Here is a 23,774-nt window from a genome sequence, read left to right as displayed (position 1 = left end):
ACTAGTCTGCACCACAGTCACCTGAATTAAGAAATCATAGTGCACAGTCACCAATGCCTTTCCTTATGTCACTATTCCTATTGAATGTATTGCTGCCCTAAGCTGCATAGGTCAGATAAGCTCTTTATTTCAAGTTGGGCCCTTAGGATACAGCAACAACAGGGCGGTCCAGTCCCAGCTCAATCCACCATCCGACTATCACTATCTCCCACCTTCCACTCCACACACACAGCAACAGTCTGCTCACTCTCACCAATCCACTCTCAGCATTCCAGACAGCAGCTCAGACACACAGAGAATGAGAACAACATTTCCAAGATGGAGAAAACATTTAGGCAGAAAGGTTGTTACCTTAAAAACTTTATTTCTGCAGTATAGATAACAAAAATATAATTTGTTGATTTAGTGATTTTGTCTTTATTTACATACAACCGGCAACAATAGAGTGTGCATCTCTTTCTAGCAGTGGTTAATACAAATTAAATTTTTTAACATCTATTTTTTCGAACATGGCTCCTTAGTGTATACAAATTAGCAGCACATATACGTACATCCAACTTTTGTATATGACTAAATAAGCAGTAGCATACAACTATTAATGGACTCTTCAAACTCACATACAAATTGGTAAATTTGGTGTTTGCAATGTCTCTCAATTGTATTTATTAGAAACTGGCATAGCCCGCTCTGAAAAATCATTATGCTTAAGGCCATAATGCACCTTTGTGTACATTTTACCACGAGTAGACTTATTGCAAATTACAATTAAAAGGCACTTTTGGACAGCATATACAATCTGTCTGATTGTTACAAATGACTTACAAAAACGTTTAGTATGACAATTGATATAAGGTCTTTCAGATTTAAGGAGGTCTAAATGCAGATTGCAACTGTGTTGTACGTCTATACTGACCAAAGGTCAAAAACGGGTATCCAGAGTCCCCAAAAAATAAACTCGGAGACACACTGTGTAAAGATGGGTTGTGTACACCAACAAAACTTGCCTGCGTGGTGTGAGATTGTGAAGAATCCTCTTTCAATCTGTAACCATACTTTGTTGCCATTGTCAGATGTTTTGTTAGTTTGTGTTGGATGTTGTTCAGTGTCTAACAGAGTGTCAAGACAGAGTAGTCATGAATAATGCATGGTGCTTGGATAGGAGGTCATTCAGAGAGCAGTGTCTAGGCCGGGAGCTTCAGCAGAGCATGATCCTTAATCTTGAGTCATACGCAAAGGGCAAAGGTCATGATCCACCTTTACACATCACTTACACAAGGCAGCAAATGTCTCTATATCATTGCTTTCTCTTCTTTCTGAACTGACTCCATAGTGCGGCATACCTTTGCACAGGCGAACTCTTAGCCATGCTTTAAGGAACTCCATTCCTCTTAGGTGACCACCTCACACCATATCATTACGGACACTATCTGCAATCCTGAACTTTACACCTCTGAATCATTAATTTTAGGCGTCTTGGTCTAATTAGTTCTACACAGCTAGAATACCCAGAATGCATTAGGCTAACACATAAAAGTCCACAGCTGGATAAGGTGTCCATAATGACCTGGAGGGAGGTCATTCTAGTGGACTCTGTGAGGGTCATCGCCAACTCCTTGTAGCAGCATATCCTCACCCTCAACCATTGCTAATGAGCTCAGGGGCTCCTATAACTTTCAAAATACACCCTTGTTGCCTCACCTGTTTATCAAGCATCACTACAGAATCAAGTGAAGTGGTGCGGCTCACTGGTTAGAGGCGGCAGACCCGTAAGCAGAGGACGGCCCAGGACCAGGGTTCGATTCCCGACGCGGCAGGGTCGTGGACCAGCGTCAGCGGGCTCGATAATTCTCGCCTTGGTGCCTACTCCAGTCAGGGACCACACTCGGCAACACTGGGCATTAGCTTGCCTCATCTTCACAACGGCCCCCCCAGACCGCCGGGGATGCTTGGTCGCACCTTAGAGATACCCACTGGGGACCATCTCTCAGGGTGAGCCAGGACGGGTTCCCCAGCGGTCGAAGCGCGGAGATACTCCTCCGGGAGTCGATTCCTAGCGCTATATAAACCCGCAATTAAATTAAATTAAATTAAATTAAATCAGGGACATGTTCCTACCGCAAAAATCTAAGCTTCAATAAAAAACAAGCGCATATGAGCCATTCACGTTAACTCATAATGCCTGATATTTTAATTATGAGTATGAATATTATAACTATAGGTAAGAACACAAAAGTGAAGTAGCCTATAGATAAAAAGTGGCGGAATAAAAGAGTTTATGAGTGTGAACCCCATGCTCTCATAAAGCTTCCGTCCCGCATATTGAACCATTGTGGTACCCAGAACCACTGACTCATAACCTTCCTGTCGGCCAAAGTTAATAACTGTTCTGCACAAAGCTTTGCCGATTCCTTGTCCCCGGTATTCCTTGCTCACCGACAGCCGCAGTAGCTCCACTGTGGTCTCTCCATCACGAGCGCTGTATGGCCGGGCGGCCACCATGCCAACAACTTTCCCATTGGACTCTGCAACCCAAAAACAGGCTCTTCTCTTCTGAATGTAAGATTTTTGTATGTCAAACATGTCCCCTTTCAGGTTTTGTTGGATGTAGGAACTGTACATATAGTTTGCGCTCCACCACACAAATGACAGCGTTCCACTCCAGGCAGCTGCCGCACACAGCGTGGCTTGCAGAGCAGAAATGTATGAGCGCTGGAAACCCATCAGGATCGCAAGGGTGACCCCCAACAGGAAAAGCTTGGTTCGTGGAAGGGTCAATATATACTTTCTGAAAGGGGAGATATTCTCTGCAAGTCCATTTGCAAACAATTTTCGCACTGTCATGTGATCAGTGTCCTTGTATACCCGTATATGGTAGTCAGCCATCTTGGAACAGTATGTTGTGCTTAATGAAAGAGAAAAACATACAACAAAATTAATGACAGTTAAAGGCCAGCAGTTAAGAAGACCAACCAATAGCAATGACATCAAAAGAATTTAAAAGATGGAAGTATTTGTAATACAGTGCATCAAATAATTGTTTTCAGGGACATGGGAGAATGGACAGCTGGGAACTGTGACTTGCACCTTAACTTTGAAAACAGTGGTCTTTTTACACCATTAAACAACCTGTTGAAAACATAAACTAAAGTTTCACCCACTTTCAATCCTCCCATAAGGTCTTAAAGTGTAACCTCCCCATACTAAACCATGAAAGTAAATGTAAGAGGAGATATTTCCTGCCCTGTATACAAGGCATATGACTGCAAAAAGCTTGGGATATACGTTTCAAATATATACATTTTTAAATGGTACAGGGATTCCCAGTCTCTACTTAAACTGTTGTAGGGATGATAGAGGCTGACGATGGGTAGGTTCACCTAATGACATAAAGAAGGAACGAAAAGTGGTCTTTGTTGCTTGTTTCTTGCAAGAGATTTAATTTGGCTTCGAAACCTTTATAGATGAATGCTCAGGCTGAGGTCTTACTGAGTACCTTTAGCATTGGTAAAATGTTGTTTAGATGCTGTTTAATTAATTCTCTGTTGCAAGATTGAAATAAATGCCTGCGAAAATATAAACATGGTGCCACATCCTATTTTCCTGTCTCAATAGCGTACTATAAAAAACAGAACAAAAGCACCATGGTGATTTACATTTGCAAGAACTTGAGTATTGCATTAAAAAAGTCTTTGATGAAAGAAATACTTAAAAGTTTAACAAAAGTAATGAGGAGGGGGGACGTTATAAGTTACTGTGATCCGACACCTCATAAAAGTTTGTTTCATGTATTGTACAAATGGTTCTAAAAACGTATACTCAAAAAAACTTAACTTGTCTTCAACAAGGCCGACGCTGTCATCGCTCCCCACCTGCGAGACATCATCAACACATCCTTCGACACCGCCACCTTCCCTGAGAGCTGGAAACACGCCGAACTCAGCGCTCTACTCAAGAAACCAACAGCGGACCCCACCGAACTCAAGAACTACCGCCCCATCTCGCTCCTCCCATTTCCAGCCAAAGTCATCGAGAAGACCGTCAACAAGCAGATGGCCGCCTTCCTCGAGACGAACGGATCCCTCGACCCCTCACAGTCCGGCTTCCGAGCCAATCACAGCACCGAGACCGCCCTCATCGCCGCCACCGATGACATCCGAGCCCTGATGGACAATGGAGAAACAGCGGCCCTCATCCTCCTAGACCTCTCCGCGGCATTCGACATGGTCTGCCACCGCACCCTAGTACAGCGCCTCAGCAACATCGGAATCCAGGACAAGGCGCTGGAATGGATCACCTCCTTCCTCGACGGAAGAACACAGAGAGTCCGCCTACCACCGTACAAGTCAGAGGCCTCCGAAGTCATCTGCGGCGTCCCTCAAGGATCATCTCTGAGCCCCACCCTCTTCAACGTCTACATGAGCCCCCTCGCGGCCATCGTACGCAAACACAACCTCAGCATAATCTCCTACGCCGACGACACCCAGCTGATCCTCTCCCTGACCAACGACCCCGCCTCCGCCAGAGCCAACCTGCACGAAGGGATGAAAGAGGTAGCCGAGTGGATGATGACCAGCCGCCTGAAACTGAACTCAGACAAGACGGAGGTCCTCATCCTGGGCTCTTCCCCCTCCGCCTGGGACGACTCCTGGTGGCCTCCCGCCCTGGGCACCGCACCCAAACCGACAGACCATGCACGCAACCTGGGCTTCATCCTGGACTCCTCCCTCTCCATGACCAGGCAGGTCAACAACGTCTCCTCGGCGTGCTTCAACATCCTACGCATGCTACGGAAGATCTTCCGGTGGATCCCCACCGAGACCAGGAAGACCGTCACCCAGGCCCTCGTCACCAGCCGACTGGACTACGGCAACGCCCTCTACGCCGGTACCACCGCCAAGCTCCAGAAGAGACTCCAGCGGATCCAGAATGCCTCAGCCAGACTCATCCTCGACATCCCACGAACCAGCCACATCACCCGACATCTGAGAGACCTTCACTGGCTCCCCGTCAACAAAAGAATCACCTTCCGCCTCCTCACCCACGCACACAAAGCCCTACACGACCAAGGCCCGCGCTACCTCAACAGCCGGATCAACTTCTACGCTCCCAAACGCCACCTCCGATCAGCCAACCACGCCCTCGCCGCCGTCCCCCGCATCCGAAGAGCGACAACAGGAGGAAGGTCCTTCTCCCACCTGGCCGCCAAGACCTGGAACTCCCTCCCGACCGACCTGCGCCTGACCCAAGACCACCTCTCCTTCAGGAAGAAGCTGAAGACCTGGCTGTTCGAGCAGTAGCGGCACCCCCCCCCCCCTCCCCCCCCCCCCCAGCGCCTTGAGACCCTACGGGTATGTAGCGCGCTCTATAAATGTCATTGATTGATTGATTGATTGATTGAACCAAGATTTAAGGCCAGCCTGTTAAGGTTAACATGCACCCCACTTATGAAACCAGCATTAAAGGTGATTGGGTTATCATTGCTACCAAGTGATCCAATGTCATACTGACACATGGAGACAGTTCTGGCTTTTCATGCAACAGTACTCTACATGCTGTGCATTGTAATTTTATTGTTTTGATTAGTATGGGATTAAAACCCCTGGTATGCAAAGACAGACCTGGAGATACCCTGAACCTTGAGGAGAAACCTTTGAGAATGAGCAACCATAAGAACACTGAAGCACCTACTGGTCATCCTTCTTCACTGTAAAGTATTATAAGTCAGAGCTGAGCGTTCAAGGCCACTGCTTTAAAAATGCACAGAGGGAGTTTTCTCCTATTTGATGTATCTTTCTTCTTTGTGTCCTTCTAATCTCCTTTACATCCTGTTATCGGTCTTTAATTCAATCTTTTTTTTTCTTCTCAATCTTCTTTCCTTCACTCTCATTTTTTATACCTCTCACCTATTTTTAGATCTGGCATTAGCAAGGACCTTTTGTTTAAAAAAAGAAAAATCATGTATAACATACTTATTTAAAGGGGCCTTCAGCCGTCTGTCTTCATCCATTGGTCTATGGGTGTGTCATTCACCTTTCGCCTACGTCCACTACAGCATATAGCATGGAAGAGTGTGACATCCCACTTCAGCCACTGAATAACTTCACTTTGAGTGAGTGCACTCTGCTCTTTCACAAAGTGTCCATTTGCACACAAGCTAGTTGCCTTCAGTGCCTGTGTTTTTTTTCATTTCTTACTTTGCCGGTGCCTCAGTCTTTAAAGTCTAATGAGATAGCAGGATACTTTATACCAGCTCTCCGTGTGAAGCCGGAAGCACATTTTAGGCTTTATCAGCGCCTGTCTGCTGCTTACTGTGCAAATCCTTTTGGAGTAGCCTCTTTATTATTTATCGGATTGATGCTATCAAAGCATCAGAATGGGAGCTGAGCAGAAGAACTGGAGAGCGTAATCCTGTTGTGTAGTTCCTAAAAATACATAGGATCTGCGTGTTTAAACAACATAAGCTAAGGGATTGGTGTCCAGACTGATTCCAGACACCCCCAAAGGATATGTTAGTCTTTCGACCAGCTAGTTCACAGTGCCACTATAAGCCCCATAACTTTACCCAGGAGCAAATAGTTTCTGGCTACAATCAAACATGACAACCCTTGATCCTTCAGGGATTGTGGAAACAGTACAGTATTTTCGCCCAGTCACTCGTGCTCATTTAGTCTCAAAGAGATACACAGAATAAACAATGGGGATGTTTTGAATAAGCATTTATTGAACAAGTGTCATTCTAGTATAAAACATGTCTGCTGCGCCAGCTATTAGACAGAAACAAAAGTATAAGATTACAAGCACCAAAAGTGTAAATACAAGGTAGAATTCTACCATGGTGCTAAAACTGTGAATATATGCAGGCATATAGATACCTGATAGTAATCAAGCAGTCTCCTACTATGCAAACTCTATCTAAGTGTACCTAGCTTGTAGGTGTGTGTAAAGTTCAACGGCCTATGCATCACGCAGAAAGCCTTATATGGGCAAGCCCCGAAATATATCAAAAAACGTGTTGTCCCTTGTGCCCCCAACAGGAACTTACGCTCAGCAGATGCCGCACTATTGATCTGTCCTAGGATCAAACTGTCCTCCATTGGAGGACGGACGTTCTCCCACACAATTCCCAAAGCTTGGAACCAACTGCCTGAAAATCTGCGCAAAGAAACCAGGCTCCTACCTTTTAGGAAAAAGCTAAAAACTGTGCTTTTCCAAGAGGCATGGGGCAATATCTAGCCTGCTTCTTTTTACCAGTATCCACTCGCCTGCCAAGCGCTTAGAGACCCCGGGGGTGATAAGGCGCTCTACAAATCTAAAATACAAATACAAATACAAAGCAAAGAATCCACTAGGAAAGAGCCAACTACATGACCTGATGGGAGAGAACAAAGGACCCCATATTTGTCTCGAGTTGAACACCCCGCAAGGGATGTCAGACCATTGCGTGCTGGAGTTTCTGCTTACAGGGACCTCAGCGTCTAGTGTCAGCGTGAAAGCTTCTCCTCTGGTTACCCAGTGAAGATGTGGTTCTTTTATACCCAAAAGGTACCCTCAGGGGTTCTACCTACATATGTAATGTTTACAATTATGTACAGTGGGCGTGTCGTCCAAGGATGACGATAGCAATGACTTTTGTACAGAGTTATTATACACAATATATGAATCCTGCTGTATACGCCCTGGGCAGGGGATTAAGATATGATAATAAGAATCGTTATGCATAATAAATGATGCAAGTTTTCAAAGAAAAACACGCAACATTTATATGGCACATAACTGGGTAAAAGGTCAGCGGTAGAATCGTTATGCAGAGCAAGGCAGGACAAATGTAGCTGAAAGGTTATTCTCTACTTAGGCAAAGTTTGGGGCACATACCAATCCTTGCTCTCCAATCTGAATCCCAAATATCGATGATACAGACCATCATCACAACAATATTTAGGGACAAAATATTGAAAGGTAAACACGCAGAGGGACGTACGAATTTACTGTTCTTAACTCCACATCTACATACCTGTATATTACAAAAGTATGTATATATGTGGAGTTAGTATAGAAAATGTATAGAATTTTACTTTGCGACACTTTGCCCTTCGATACTATGGTAACAATATTCTGTCCCGTCAATATTTGTGATTGAGTATTCCTAGCCTACACCTGACATCTTTATCCTACGTCTCTTTGCTCCTAGCCTTATCTTAAGAACCAGAAATGCATGTGAAATCCCTTACTGGAGCCTCATAGATGGAGCTAGCTCAGTAACCAGTCACCCACAAAAACAAGCATTGGCATAGCCAATAGGTCTTGCCTTTAGCCATGCAACAGTTGATCTGCGTACCTAAATACTTATAAGGTCCCAAAAGCGAGACCTATTGGCTATGCCATGCTTGTTTAAAACGCATTTGGTTCAGTTAAGCGCAACAAAAGGCCGTTTCCCAAAGGGAGATTACAGGAAACTGCAGACTTTTTTCTAGGAGTACTCAGGCAACATGGAACAGTAAATAAATTTTCCCTCCGACAGGCTGCACGGGTAGGTTTGTTCGCCCACTCTCCGTCGAATACTTCAGACGGCCATTCTGATTGCACATCACTCAAACAATGCTTTACTTGGGTTACGTGTGTGGACACAGAGGGGGGGATGAGAGAGACACACACAAACTTCATTTCTACATGTATTATTATGCTCTGTTCTAATAAGGTTATTTTATGTGACTTTTATTTTATTTTGTGCTAATACCAATCAAGTTGTGAAGATGTTTTTCCTTTCCGTGTCTGAGACATGGTTGCCTTGACAATATAAACAATTCCTTCAAGGTGCTGAGCTATGTGAGCAAGGTGGTTGGCCTTTCTGTTCAACGAATCCTTAATATTTTCACCCAGTGTGTAAGCCTGAGAGAGAACGAGAGAAAAAGAAAGAAAAATGGGGGGAAAAAAGATAGCTACCATACCATGTAGCCGTGCACCGTGTGACCCCTCCCCCGCCTGCAGCGAAGGAGCTCCCAGGGTAGCCGAGGCCCTCCAAGGCCCCAGTGTCCAGCTGCACTGTCCCCTGGGGGGAGACAAGAACTATTCATGTCCGCCGTGGGAATGGAAAGAGGACGCGCTGGTCCAGGCCGGGATGCGGCTTTTAGCCTTGCCTTGGTTCATCGCCATGCGGAAACTGAAAGTTCAAGAGTGCAGTCTCTCCGGTGACGTGGGAGCCGAGGCCTTCACAAGTGAAGGCACTTACACTACTATTATTATTATTATTATTTAGCTTATAAAGCGACTGGTTACTCCAACAGGAATGTCCCCGTGCCAGAACACTACCAGTCCTTGGCCCCAACCAAACTAGCAACATTAACAATGTCCCAGACTGCCACTCAGCCTGAGGTACTACTTCTGTCCTCCAAACAAACGCTGAAACAGCTAGGTTTTACATTTGTTCCTGAACAGAGTTTCGGATGAACACAAACGTAGATCCAAAGGCAGGTCGTTCAATGCCTTAGCCGCCTGAAGGCGAAAAGACCTCCCTCCAGCTCGGGCCTTACGTGCCTTGCGCACCATCACTTTGGCTGTGCCCAATGATCTCCGGTTACGAGCAGGATGATATACCGTCATAAGCGGGAGCAAAAATGTAGGCCACTTTTGATGGAAAATCTGGTATCCAAAGCATAGGGTCTTAAAAGACCCTCCAGCTTGTATGGGGAGCCAATGGGGTTTCTTCAAGACGTCCCCCACTGAAGCTCGCCTAGGAATGTTCAGAATCAGCCTTGCTGCTGCATTCTGAACTTTCTGCATCATATTCAGGTTCTTGACGGTCACCCCTAAATAAACCATGTTACAATAATCAAGGCGTGAGGTAACAAGAGCTTGTACAATGGTTCGTCTCGTATCAATAGGAAGATGGTCAAGGATTTTGCACAGCATTTTGAAAATGCCAAAACAGGCACCAGCTACCGTAGAAATCGGCTCAGAAAAGGATAAATTGTCATCGAACCAGACTCCTAAATTTTTAACCTTAGCTTTCGGAACCGGGATAGGTCCCAATTCCTCCGGCCACCACATCTGAGACCAAAGTGAGAGCTGTTTACCGATGACCAACTCCTCAGTCTTCCCCCCATTCAATTGAAGGCAACTGCGTTTCATCCAAACAGCTAGGGCAACCAGGCCGCACTTAAAATCAGAAGCCATTCCCGAATCTTCTTGCTACAGAGTGACAATCAATTGGGTGTCATCAGCATAGGTTACCAATATCACCCCATGCCTCAGTACAATATCTGTCAATAAAGTTCCCCTTTGGGTGAACTTATAAGCTAACCACAGATTAGAACAAGCACATCCACAATCAGTTCAAAATTCAGGTAGTACCTAAAAAGGCGAAGCAGAATAAATGCTTTATGTTTCGAACATTGTGAGCTCCACATTTGTCTCACGATTACTTTAAAAGTGTGAGGCTAATTTAGTGAAACTACAAACTTCCCATGTCGGCTATTTAAGCTTGTGGCCCGGATATCTGCCAGGGGTGCATATAGATATTAAATAAGGTCGGGCTAAGGCCCGAAACCTGCGGCAACCCCTGAGACAGAGGGCAAGTACTGGATGTAAAGGGACGTTGAATAACCTGAAATGTTCTGTTCTGCAAAATGTTTGTCAACCACTCCCAAATATTGCCACCGACCCCGGCCTCCCTCAGCCTCTCCAATAACAGGCCGTGGGAGACCGTGTCAAACGCCGCACTCAGGTCAAGAAGGATCATTGCGGCTGTTCTACCTTCATCGGCTGCGATTCTCAAGGCTTCCGCAGCCAGAAGCAGGGCTGATTCAGTACTATGAAGTGGCCTAAAGCCGGACTGGGTGTCGTGAAGGACCTGGCTATCTTCCAAAAACCTGGACAGTTGGCGGTTAAGATGTTTCTCCGCCATTTTGGCAACAATGGGGAGCAGGGAGATAGATCTCAGATTTTCTGGAAGAGCAGGATCTAGGGAAGGTTTCTTCACCAGGGGAATCACCATAGCGTGTTTCCAGATACGGGGTACCTGCCCCAGGCTGAAGGACAAATCCACTAGTGCTGTAAGAACTGGCCCGATAGCCTTCTTCCCTAACTACTTAAATTTAGGTGGCAAGGGGTCCAGAGGGGACCCAGATATGACCACATCCATCAGTTGCAAGATCTCGCTTTCCACTGGAGGATGAAAGAGAAACCTACAAGTGATAGACTTACAAATGGTGTAGAGGACTCACCAAGCGCAAGAGCAGGCCCAGCTTCGTGCCCATACCTTGGCCACTCTGAAGACAGCCCTCTCTTAGCCAAACTGTAATGCATGGATACTATCTTCAATGATTAATTCACTATGCATGCTGGCACTTGCAGTGGTTCACCTCTTATCTGGCCAACTACTAACACTTCAGATTGAAATCCCCAATCTTGACCATATAGCCTCCAACAAATGGATGCAGCGCCTAGATGAGATCTAACATGCAGCGCATGCATAACACCTGAAGTTCATCGCTTGAGGTATAAGAACGCAGGCTAAGCTAAAATATGCCCATACGGAAGCAACACTAAACCAGAGAGGAAGCAAGATTAGACAAGCGCAAGCGCGCGCGGCAGCAGGGGGATGGGAAAGGGGAGAGGGCCTGCGCGATTCACTTGCAGGAGCGAGTGACTGGCGCCGTGATAATTGCTACCATATGGCGCCACGCGTTCCCGCAAGTGAATCGTCACACGTGCATGCGTTGCCATTGAAGGCAATGGAACGCCTGCACGTTTTTGGCTGCAAAGCCAAAGCCATTCCAAAAGGTCTTTTTGCCTATGCAACGCATGCGCGCTCCGTAGCCGAGACCTAAAAATAGCAGTGATGACTGTAATAATTGAAGACCGTTGTAGGAAATATACATGGGATTAAAGGGAAACATATTTTACCATGAAGTGTAAACCACACACTACAATGATCCATCTCTACTACTACATTCCGTTACCATACCAGTTTTTACAACTACTTGTCCTAGGGGAAGCGGCATTGGGCTTCCCCTACAGTTGCACAGACTGGAGTTGGAATAGTAAGTTATACCGCTCAAAAGTCCAACGCTTTCCCCTAAAGCAAAGTGGTTGTTTGTTTTAAAGACTTCCATGGTAAAGGAATGCAGTGGTAAAGACGTATCATTGTTAAGACCGTGTTTTAAAGCCATGAGTTGTAATGGCTTGGGTGGTTCTGGGATTAAATTGTGCAGATGGAAATTTGCACTGCTGTGCGTTAACCCTAAAACCAATGTCTGTGACCTAACTGGAAACTAGTATTGATGTGCACTAACAGAGGAATAGCAATGATGTATGGTTACTGTGAGCTGGCAGTTATGTGTGCTTACTAATGACTGTCAGTTATTAGCGTGTCTAGGTAAATGAAATTATGCATGACAACTGGCAACAGGCCATGATGTATGGTAGCTGGGGATGAGTATGATCAGGCACACCTGGACAGTAGTACGGGCACCCACGTACAGGTCAGTTACAAAAGGAAGGGAGATTAAACAAACTATACTGGAGTGGCAGCATGCCGTGGTGTGCGTGCACTGCTCCCCCAGGCTTGGGGTCCAGCTGGAAGGCTCTTACAATGTATCTCATGGGAACTCAGATTGATTCCTACTGCGGCTCGCGGACTGCTGTCACGTCGAGGTAGTGCCCAATGGCTACTACTGAGAAATGACAGCCCAGTAAGGTTGTGCGATACAGCAATCTTGCATTGTGGGGATGTCACGTCCTGCTGCCGGAGTTTGTTGTGAGGAGGACAGCTGGCTACTGATTTGCAGCAATCATGGTGCTTGCAGCACTGCCTGCACAGAAGGGCTGTCGCCTTGTGGTAATCATGGCGCTCGCAGCACTGCCTGCACGCCCCGGCGGCTGCCTCGTGGCAATCATGGCGCTCGCAGCACTACCTGCACACCCCAGCTGCTGCCTTATGGCAATCATGGTGCTTGCAGCACTACCTCCACGCCCCGGCTGCTGCCCGTGGCAATCATGGGGCTCACAGCACTGCCTGCACATGGGCCACCACCTTGTGGCAATCATGGCACTCACAGCACTGCCTGCACGCATGGGCAGCCGCCTTGTGGCAATCATGGAGCTCGCAGCACTGCCTACATGCCCCGGCTGCTGCTTCGTGACAATCATGGCGCTTGCAGCACTACCTGCACACCCCGACTGCTGCCTCGTGGCCATCATGGCACTCGCAGCACTGCCTGCACTCCCCGGCTGCTGCCTCGTGGCAATCATAGCACTCGCAGCACCGCCTGCACATGGGCCGCCGCCTAACTCCGCCAAAACCAATCTTCACGAAGGCATGAAAGAAGTAGCCGAATGGATGAAAAACAGCCGCTTAAAACTTAACTCAGACAAAACGGAGGTGCTCATTCTAGGATCATCCCCCTCTGCCTGGGACGACTCATGGTGGCCTTCGGCTCTGGGCATAGCACCCATACCCACAGATCACGCACGCAACCTGGGCTTCATCCTAGATTCCTCCCTCTCAATGACCAGACAAGTCAACGCCGTCTCATCCTCCTGCTTCAACGTACTTCGTATGCTCAAAAAAATCTTCAGTTGAATCCCCTCCGAGACAAGAAAGACTGTCACCCAAGCACTAGTCAAGAGTCGACTGGACTACGGAAACACCCTCTACGCCAGAATTACAGCCAAATTACAGAAAAAACTCCAACGCATCCAAAACGCATCAGCGAGACTCATTTTGGACATCCCTCGCCAAGATCACATTACTGGCCACCTGAAAGACCTCCACTGGCTTCCCGTCAACAAGAGAATAACATTCCGTCTCCTCACCCACGCACACAAGGCCCTCTACAAACTAGGGCCCGAATGCCTCAACACTCGACTATCCTTCTACACACCCACCCGCCAACTAAGGTCCTCCAATCAAGGCCTCGCCGCAGTTCCGCGTATCCAAAGATCCACCATGGGAGGTAGATCCTTCTCCTACTTGGCGGCCAAGACCTGGAACTCACTCCCCACTCACCTCCGCCTTACACAGAACCACATCTCCTTCAGAAAAGAACTTAAAACCTGGCTATTCGATAAATAATGAACCCCATCCTCAAGCGCCTTGAGACCCTCTGGGTGAGTAGTGCGCTATATAAATTCCTGAACTTGAACTCGTGGCAATTATGGTGCTCCCAGCACTGCCTGCACGCATGGGCTCCCGCCTTGTGGCAATCATGGCACTCGCAGCACTGCCTGCACGCCCCGGCTATTGCCTCGTGGCAATCATGGCACTCGCAGCACTACCTGCACACCCCGGCTGCTGCCTCGTGGTAATCATGGCACTCGCAGCACTGCCTGCACGCATGAGCCACCTCCTCGTGGCAATCATGGCGCTCGCACCACTGCCTGCATGCATGGGCGGCCGCCTTGTGGCAATCATGACGCGCGCATCACTACCTGCTGTGTCCTTTGTTTATCTGACTGCTGGTATTTCACAGTATTACAGACTGGGCCGATTTGAAACTGTTCTGTATTACGTTTTTAGATCTCGCCTAGCTTTGCAGTGCGAATGCACTGCCAACGCTTTACGAGGCATGCAGTATACACGATAGTGTGGAACCTTTGTAGAAGCTCCGCCCACTCTCTGGCTCATCTTCTTCATTGGCTTAGCTTATAAATGCTGCCTTCTGATTGGTTTTATGCTTGTTAATCCCTCCCTATGACAGCCATGTCAGTCATTTGTATCCTTCCATGGCTACTGGCTCCTTCACTGCACAGACTACTTTCTTCCCATCCCTCCCTACCGCCCTCCTCCAGTCCGTGACTTCTTGGGACCCCTGCCCCCCCTCCCGTGCACTCCCGGTCGTGCTCGTGCCTTCTTACACCACTCTTTATGACCTGCATAGGCCAGGCTGACATTCGGCATTCTACTACCTACTTATTCTGTGGCGGGTCGTCCACAATGGGAGAGGAACAAAAGCCCCACTGACTGGCGCTTATTTTTTTATTTTTCATTTGCCGGCTCTGAGCCAGCTTGTGCATGGAGGGGTTCAGAATGGGAGGTGGGAGGAGGAGTGCTTATGCACTCCCTAAGTACGCATTTGCGTTTGGCAGGCTGTCTCACGCCGACCAAAACACACATGTGCACTTAGGTTTCTCTAGCACGGCTGCATTCAGCAGCCTGACCGGAAAAACCCCAAATGCTACATGGCATGAGCAGAGCGTCTTTCCAGCCTGCTCAGGCCAATCCCCGAGCCGCTCTGCAGCACAGGGATTGGATGAGAGTCTTTCTCAGAGGCTGCTGAAACCAGTAAGAGGCCAGCAGGAGCAACGTAACACAGGAGGCGGCCGGCAGTGTCAGGTACATTATTTTATTTACTTTTAACATGTCCCCCAGTCGCCCCACTACACTTTCTTAATGGCTGTCACTGCTTATACTCTAACTTCATGGCCAGCACTACAGGCACGCCTACTGAAGCTAGATGAAAATAGGTAGACTCCCTAGGCTACAAGCTAACTGATAAGGCATGGGCATATTTCTGTGCACAAGCTGATTCCCTTTAAATACTTACACCAATATTATTACTCCCCAGATCATATTGTTAAATTTGATGGGGATAAACGTATCCAATGTGGGAGATGTGGAACTATGTCAGCTGATTGTTTACATATGGCATGGGCATGCCTCACACTTACAAGTACTGGCAAGACTGAGATATTAAAGATTCCTCTCGACCCTTCCTTCCAGACAGCTTTGTAGTGGACAGTTCAGGTATACCAAGTGGATATCGGGGGCTCGTCTCCATCCAGTTCGTGCTGGATAACAGGGTATGTTGCTATGTTTTTGATGCAAAGACATGTGCCGTTGATAAAATAATGCCACTATGACTCAATTTATTGTCGAGAAACTACTGAACAATATGCCAAGATTATACGCCCTTCAGTCCATCCCTAAGACATCTGGGCCCTCTTCGGAACTTACCCTAGTCGCACTGAAGTGTCTAACCACCCCTCCCTCTTTCTTGTAGTCCGCGGACTCTCCGGCAATGCCCCCATGAATGTGACTGTCAATCTGCTGTGTTTAGAACTTTTAATTGAAATGTTATTATATGGTGGTCCCAATCTATGTACACGATTGCTCCTGTATTAAAATATGTTGCATGTCAAATGTGTGCTGTGCTGGTTGTTGCCATAATGTGAAAATCCAATAAATATATATTTTTTAACTAGTATAGCCACACCATGTTCCTGCTTCTGAGTTCAACAGAATCCAGGTGCTTTTATCGCACCGGATAGTGAAACCCTGCGGTAGCTTATTTATTGTGTGCAATAAATAGCACCTATTATGAGTTGTTGGGAACAACATTTAGATTTTGGTGCTTACCAGACCAAAACCTGCATGGTACATGCAGGGGTCATGTGGCGAGAGAGCCTCCAGACGCGCCAGCATTTTATTGCTCAAACCACAAAAATTCAAGAAGAAAAAACCTATAATCAAGCATTTTTTCCAGTATAGCACAGAGGATCTGGAACTCCCTCCCCACTGAAGTCAGGGTGAACCCTCCCATTGTCCTCTTCAAAAAGGAAGTCAAAGTTCTCTTGATGAAGAGATTTCTGCCTCTGAAGGGCTATTCCAGTGGATACTGAGGTCACAGTTATGTGGCCCAGCTGCTATGGTTACAAGACTCCCTCTGGCTCTACATGACTTTGTATCTTTTGCTTTGTTGGTTTCTGTCTTGATTGCATGTATCTGTATCCCTCAAGATGGATAAATTGTAAAGCGCTCTGATAGTCCTGATGGTCATGTTCGCACTATAGATAACTTTGAAAATAAATAAATAAATAAAAATAAAATACTGTACACCTGTTAAATTCCGGCAGGCTTGACTTACTCAAATTTAATGAAGGGTGAGTTGCTTAACGCAGCCAGTATTCACCAAATACGGTAAAGATGCAGTAAATAGCAACCGTTGGAACAGGCACTTGCTGGTTGGCAGAGGCGGTGCCCTAACCAGGCAGAACCTACCTCTCCCATCAGGGGTGGGCGATTACACTCACTCTATAACCTGCGCTCACCCTTACCTAGCTTGGCACGGAGCAGTCAGGCTTATCATAGAGGTAATATGTGAACTATTGGCATAGCACACTCACACAATAAATACACTGAGCACCACAACAGAGACTTCACACATAGTGTATGTAAATAAAGTTTGCATTCAACGCACACATTAATTAACAGAACATGAACATCATGCATTTCTAGACATAAATCAGATTTGGAAATATTACTAGCAGTACTAGGCACAACCGTGTTAAATTCACATCAGTAGTATGCACACTTGGGAAAGATCCTACTTTACCCCCAAGCACCCCTACATGGCTCCTAACATTGCAAGAACTAGGCCCACCTTGCCAATTATTATAATTCAATTCCACACAGTTATAGGGTGCACCCCAGATCAGAACGATTTCAGGAATGTGTACACACAGATAATTACAACACTTTTTAAACAACACCTCTGGGCCAAGGCAGCATGGGTAAAAACCAATGTCACACGTAGTAATCAATTTGGCAAGAAATCAACGTGTAAAATGACACCGCTGTATGATGCATTGCATACCAGGCAGTCCTTGCGCAGCCCCTCCTTTACGCTCACTCATCACCGATATGCAACGCAATAGATATCAGGCAGGTCCGTGTGAAACACACACACGCGCACATCGCACTGCCATGTGATGACACTGATATCTGGCAGGTCAGTTGATAATACACATGCAGACCTCATGACCCAAGCCCTCCTCCATCATTCAACTAAGCCCAACTACCCTACACTCACCGGCTGCAGATAATCCTCCCCCGGGGAAAAGGCCGATAGTGGGCTGAGTCACACTTAGTCAGGGTGCCAGGGCAGAAGGCGGGGTAGGTAGCAGGGCTAATAAGGAGGCAGTTGACAAATGGGTGTTTGGGCACCACTCAGAAAGTTCACCCACAGGATGTGGCAGAAGCGGGCTGATGGCGAAACTCATTCAATCAAATGAATCCACAGGATCCCTTCCAGCACCAGCCCAGCTCTGCGAAGCACAGGGGGGTCATGCAGTCCCTTGACCCACTTCCAATTGCTCTCTGAAGCGTTCCTCAGCCCAGTCGATAACTCTCACCCACAAGGCCCTTCCGGCAATAATAACTGGCAACACATAGTTGTCGTGCCAGATAAGGAGAGGGCAGTTGATCTATTGCACTGAGGCACAAAAAGGAGCCATTGATGAATTGGGCAATGAAGAAGCGGAGCCTCTCAGAAGAAGTAAGCACTGCGTCAGGCACATGTCAATCCAAGTAGCGCCCAGGCAATCCGGGTAGCCCGGAACCCAAATCTGCTCCTTCACACCTCCCTGGAAATGAGGCAAAACACTTGGTGTGCATTGATACAGGTAGCACCAGACAATTCGAGTCATACACAATGAAGAGTTGAAAACTCCCTACCTCCCTACAAATGAGGCGCGAGCCGCACCAGACAATTCCAGTCAATCACACAGGCCTAAGTTCAGCAGTGCCACATGAGGTAGAATGAGGCCACACTATGTGTATGCAGTCACTTCCGAGGGTCGTAACCTGTGAATCGGACACTGCACACAATGAGCATGCATTCAGTGTGTCTCGCAAGAGCAATGCGGCACCATCGATGAAGTGGGCCGCACTGGATCCCACAGCCGCTGAATCCACTCATTATCAACAAGGCATTTATGCGTGTTAAGGCCCCACAATGCAGGGGCCACACACCTCAGATGAGGGAAGTACTTTTGTGGCTCCACACACAACAATCCGTTCTCCAGGCACAATGCTTAGGTTCACACTCACAACGCGCAACCAAATGGGATCCAGCAGACGATGTGGGCACTTAAGAGGGCACCGCTCTCCAGGTGTCACAGTAAAAGGTGTGGGTACCTCGCGGGAGGTGTTTGATGTCCCTGAGACCTCCACAAGAGAGCAGAGGGTAAGCCAACAAGCCCCAGGAGAGCACACTTCAGGGTGTCACAGAGCAGCAGGTAGTCAGCCAGGCCAGACACTATTCATGAAGGGTCCTCGCCCCTTCCAATGGCAGTAATCCTCCTTGTGCACAACATATTCCTCTGACAACGTGTACCACGCAGTTCAGGATCTCTGGTCCTACATCCCCACAAGTGTATCTCTGCCATGCTGAATTATGGCACTGATGGAGCAAGGTGAAGAAACAACATTTTGTGTACCCCTTGTAAAATCACACTTCCATAATCATAACTTGAACTAAATGAATGACGTGTGAAATTAACCAACCTAGAACAAAAAGGAGCACCTACACAGACACACATGGAAAATAATTTTGCTTATGTTGCAATCATAATGAACTAATTATGTGATTTTGTCAAGTCCAAAACTAATAAGCAGCTCTGAGATAACGAAATGCAGCATAAATGTGCTTTTGTTTACGTATTTTGTGGAAAAACATGAGGACAGGTGAGCATATTATCCCTAAATTTTGCTTATTTTGCTAGGTAACTACTAATAGGGAAAACTTTAGCAAGGGGGGAGGTAAACAGAAGGGTTAGTTTTCCAAAATTAACGTTTGTTTGTGTATGTTTCTATGATAGTTCCCACTCTGGCCTGTGAGGCCTAGTGAAAACATGGCTGTTTTATTAAACTGCGAATAGAAGACGAACTGAGCATGCGCAACCCAAGTCCGAATTCAGATGCAAGCTGCTATTGCCTGAAGTGAATGTAGTTCAAGGACAGTGCGGCCTGGAAGTCCAGATGGATGCCAAAAAGGATGAGCACAATGGTTCTGAACGTGAGAAGATTCCATGAAGTTGCTAATTGATAACAGGACTAGGCCGGACATTGTTTAAACAAAGAACGCTTTAAAAATCTAGCTGACGGAAGAAAAATGAATATTATAATGACGAGATGATGTTCATCCACCCCAAATTGTCCAATCAGAACTTGACTTTAGGCTGAAAGTTACTCTTTTAGATAGATAGAGCTGGTGAAAAAGGTATGAAAAGTGCTGATTTTACTGAAGAAAAAACGTATTTTCGTTTTCCTCGAGAGATGCTGTTGGAATGCTGATTTTTCCTGAGATGTAAGACTTTGAATAAATTTCTATTTCTTCTGAATGAGTTCTGAACTTTAGGTGAGGTTATTAGTTAGGGAAGTTAGGGAAGTAGGAGAAAATTAATTTGGGAACTATCTGTCTTTTGCTAATACTTGCATTTCTAAATTAAATAAAATGTCTATTTCTGAGTTTCTGAAATAAATTAAATTAACTATTTGAAATAAATTTCTTATTCCTTTAAATGTCGTTTTTGAATAAAGAAATAAATAAAATGAATACAATTTTTAGACATGCTAAATCTTGCTTTTAATAAAAATTAGATAAATTGAGAATTAAGCTGGTCTTGAGTTTTCCTACACCTAATATTTTACGAGCAGATCCATTGAGCTCAGTGGTGGTGTGTCTAAATAAATGTTTTGTTAATGGAAAACCATGGTAAACTCATTTAAACTGCAGGTGTAAATAGTATAAATATTTAGTTTTAGTTTAGATACCCCACTATGATACAGCAGCTCTCCTTTGACTCTCACCAATCCATTAAGTAGGATAAGAGTGTTTTGTGAGTGACTCGCAGTGTTATAGGCCCCGCGGACGAGTAGATGTATGATTTTGTACTTCAGGGAAAGGTGACATGGTATTAGAAATTATTTCTGAAGTAGCGCTGCATCAGCACCAGTAGTTATACTGTAATGTGCCTTCGAAGTTGGCGGTTGTTCACGGGGTTTCCTTTCGAAGCACAGATGTCTCCCCAATATTTCAGTTCTGTCTGCCATGAGGCTGTGGAATGCAGATTTTAATCTGTAGTGGGCTGTGCTGTGGCTCCCAGAGGCTAAGCGCCATAAGTATCATTCAAATTCGCATTCGCATTACGAATGCGAATTTGCTATATTAGCTAAATGGGTTGTATGACTGAAAATCCGGTGCAAAATAAGGAATCGCAAAATTTGCGATTCCTTATTTTGCCATTGCATTTAAGGAATCGCAAATTTAGCGATTCCTTAAATGCAATGTATGACGCTAAAAAAGATTGCTAATTGTCCCTAAGGAATCGCAAATTACCACAAACTTCAAGTTGGTGGTAATTTGCGAATTTCTTGAAAAATGGTTATTTTTGCATTTTTCAAAGTGCCATGTGACGCACATACATGCCCTTAGGGCATGTATGTGCACCACATGTGCACCCATACTTATTTCAGGGGTGCAACAGGGTGTCCTTTGGACACCCCTGCACCCTTGAAATTATTCTCAATTTGCGATTAGCAAACTGCGAATCGCAAATTGAGAATTTATTTATTTATTTATTTTTAACATTTCTAGAGCGCACTGTTACCTGGAGGTGTCCTGCCGCTAACATGGTTGAACTGGTGTGCGTGAGTGAGGAGCTTTAATGGGAGAAGAGCCAGGTCTTCAGTGCTCTTCTAAAGGATAGCAGGTTGGGCAGCTGTCTAATGTTGAGGGGAAGTTTGTTCCAAGCTACTGCTGCGCCTAAGGAAAAGCTCCTACCCCCCCATCTTGCTTTCTTAACTCTGGGGACTAAGACCAGTGCCTGCTGCCCTGATCTTAGGGTTCTTGCCGGCTTATACCAGTGGAATAATAGCTTCATACATCTAGGGCCGAGATCGTGTAATGCTTTAAAAACCACACAAAGTGCCTTAAAGGTTATTCGTTTCCGCACTGGCATAAATTCCGCACTGAATAAATTCCCATTCCTTCCTATGGGCCAGGAGGCCCATAGAAATGAATGGGAAAGTATTCCTTAATTGCGAATTCGCAATTTGTGTATTCGCAAATAAGGAATATCAAGAAATGCCTAAAAAATTGTGATTTTCTTGATACATACCAATTAGCGATTCTGAAATAGCGATTTCTTAAAAATCGCTATTACAGAATCGCTAATTAGTATCTAGATACATATGGCCCTAAGTGTATAAACCTCTCCCTCCAATCTATCCAGCCAGACCCTCAAATGGCAGAGGTCTGTCATTCCATTTGCTTGCCCAATGTTTATAGCTGCCGCTGGGGAATTCACAGATGTGTTCCCCCAGGTTCCAGTATGCACTGGAGCCAAGTAAAAAAGCACATAAAGAGTTTTATAGCCGAGAAATGCCCACTTTCTAGGGGTGGCAATATTAAACTACAAATGACAAATCCACCTGTACCACAAGGGAGGGTTTGTCATTGTGAATCCAATGACTATGATGAGGCTGCTCACTGTATGCCACTATTGCAGCTTCAAGTCACTCATTCCCCCGTGTTAACCTACGGGAAGAGCAGACCTCACAGGTAGTGCAAACATACATGGGTATTCTTCACGACCTAGGCAAGAAGCACAGCACGCATGTGTCCCTGCCCTGCCTTTCACCTACCACCTGCTTCACCCTTTAAGACTTAGCCCATGGGTGCTCGATGGGTTGTGAATGGCCACCCCAGAATTATCCAGTGGTTTAGAAAGGTCAACCAGAGCTTATGTGCAATTGCGCAGACACAGGCCTGCAAGGGCAGACTTGACACATGCTGAAACACACCACAGGTACAAGTGTACATACACAGGCCAGCAATATCAGACTTGACACATGTTGAAACACACCAAAGGTACAAGTGTACATACGCAGGCCTGTAATAGCAGATTGAACACATGTTGAAACACACCACAGGTACAAGTGTACATACACAGGCCTGCAATAACAGACTTGACACATGTTGGATGTTCTTCGGCAGCGGGCGTGCACTTCAAACTGCTGTATGCGCACCGGTGAATTAGCTGCTCTCTCGCCAGGACATGCAGCCCCTGTTTAGATTTAATAAGTTGAGACAACTCTGAGCCTGTAGGCTCTGTTGTAAATCAGTGTTTTTGCCTTCGTGAACCCACAGAATAAACACGTGCTGCAAAAAATAATGTATACATTTTAAAGCAAGCTAACTTGTTTATTGGCACTATGTCTCCTACGTCTCCCTTCACCCCCGCCCCGTGTTTGTTTAGTCCTGGGCACCCGCAGAGGTCTGTTCCATCCTCAGATAATAACTGCTGTGGACTTTGTGGGATAGAACCACGGTCATCTTTCTATTCTAAGTGGAAGAACTGGTTACAAACACAAGCAGGGCTCTCTCCTCCAGAAACGGACACTTGTAAGCTGTCTGCGGTGACAATCATTCCTGATAAATGCAGCTCAAGAAGCGAGATATTTAACACTAAATTATTAAAGCTAAGGGTGGCTAATCTCACAGCCCAGACGCCCCACCTGAAAAGGAAACTATTGAACTAACGTCTGAGAAGGTAAACATATAAAGACAATTTACCTCCGCCGGCGGACAGAGTGAATCTTCGCAGGCGATGGGAGTAGTGAAGCCAGCAGCCGCCTGTCCTCACATGACCCTGGCACTTCCCAGCTCCTCCTACACCCCCACCTCTTCCTGTATCGATTGTGCGTGCCTGCAGATAATGGCAGCCAATAAACCCTCAGCGGAAGTTTCACGTGCGCTGCCAGTGATAATATTAAGGCCCAAGGGTCCTAAAGTCCGTCGGCCGCGTGGAGATCACGTTTACTTTTCTGATCTGCACATATTTCTTGTCAACTTCCTCATATCCTGTGTGCTCTGGAGCTACAGACAAACGTGCACGGAGAGAGAGACTGTGACTCGGTGCTCCAAGCCCCATATTGAAGGCAACATATAATTCCTCAATGAAAGCTTTCTTGGCGCTTCACCTATCCCAATTCA

General features: G+C 46.1%; 1 protein-coding gene across 1 annotated transcript; it reads right to left on the bottom strand.

The window, feature by feature from the left end:
* Positions 1-347: 347 nt before the first annotated feature.
* On the bottom strand, positions 348-23,446 carry LOC147726032 (N-acetyltransferase family 8 member 3-like). Its single transcript, XM_086960148.1, has 2 exons — positions 23,355-23,446; positions 348-2,902 (listed from the first exon to the last, which is right to left on the bottom strand). Exon 2 carries the CDS (start codon positions 2,881-2,883, stop codon positions 2,188-2,190), a length of 696 nt encoding a protein of 231 aa, XP_086816274.1. The 5' UTR covers positions 2,884-2,902; positions 23,355-23,446; the 3' UTR covers positions 348-2,187.
* Between the last annotated feature and the right edge of the window lie 328 nt (positions 23,447-23,774).

The sequence above is a fragment of the Lissotriton vulgaris genome, chromosome 3_1 (assembly GCF_964263255.1).
Source record: "Lissotriton vulgaris chromosome 3_1, aLisVul1.2, whole genome shotgun sequence".
Taxonomy (NCBI): Eukaryota; Metazoa; Chordata; class Amphibia; order Caudata; family Salamandridae; genus Lissotriton; species Lissotriton vulgaris.
This window is presented reverse-complemented; position numbering and strand designations above follow the sequence as displayed.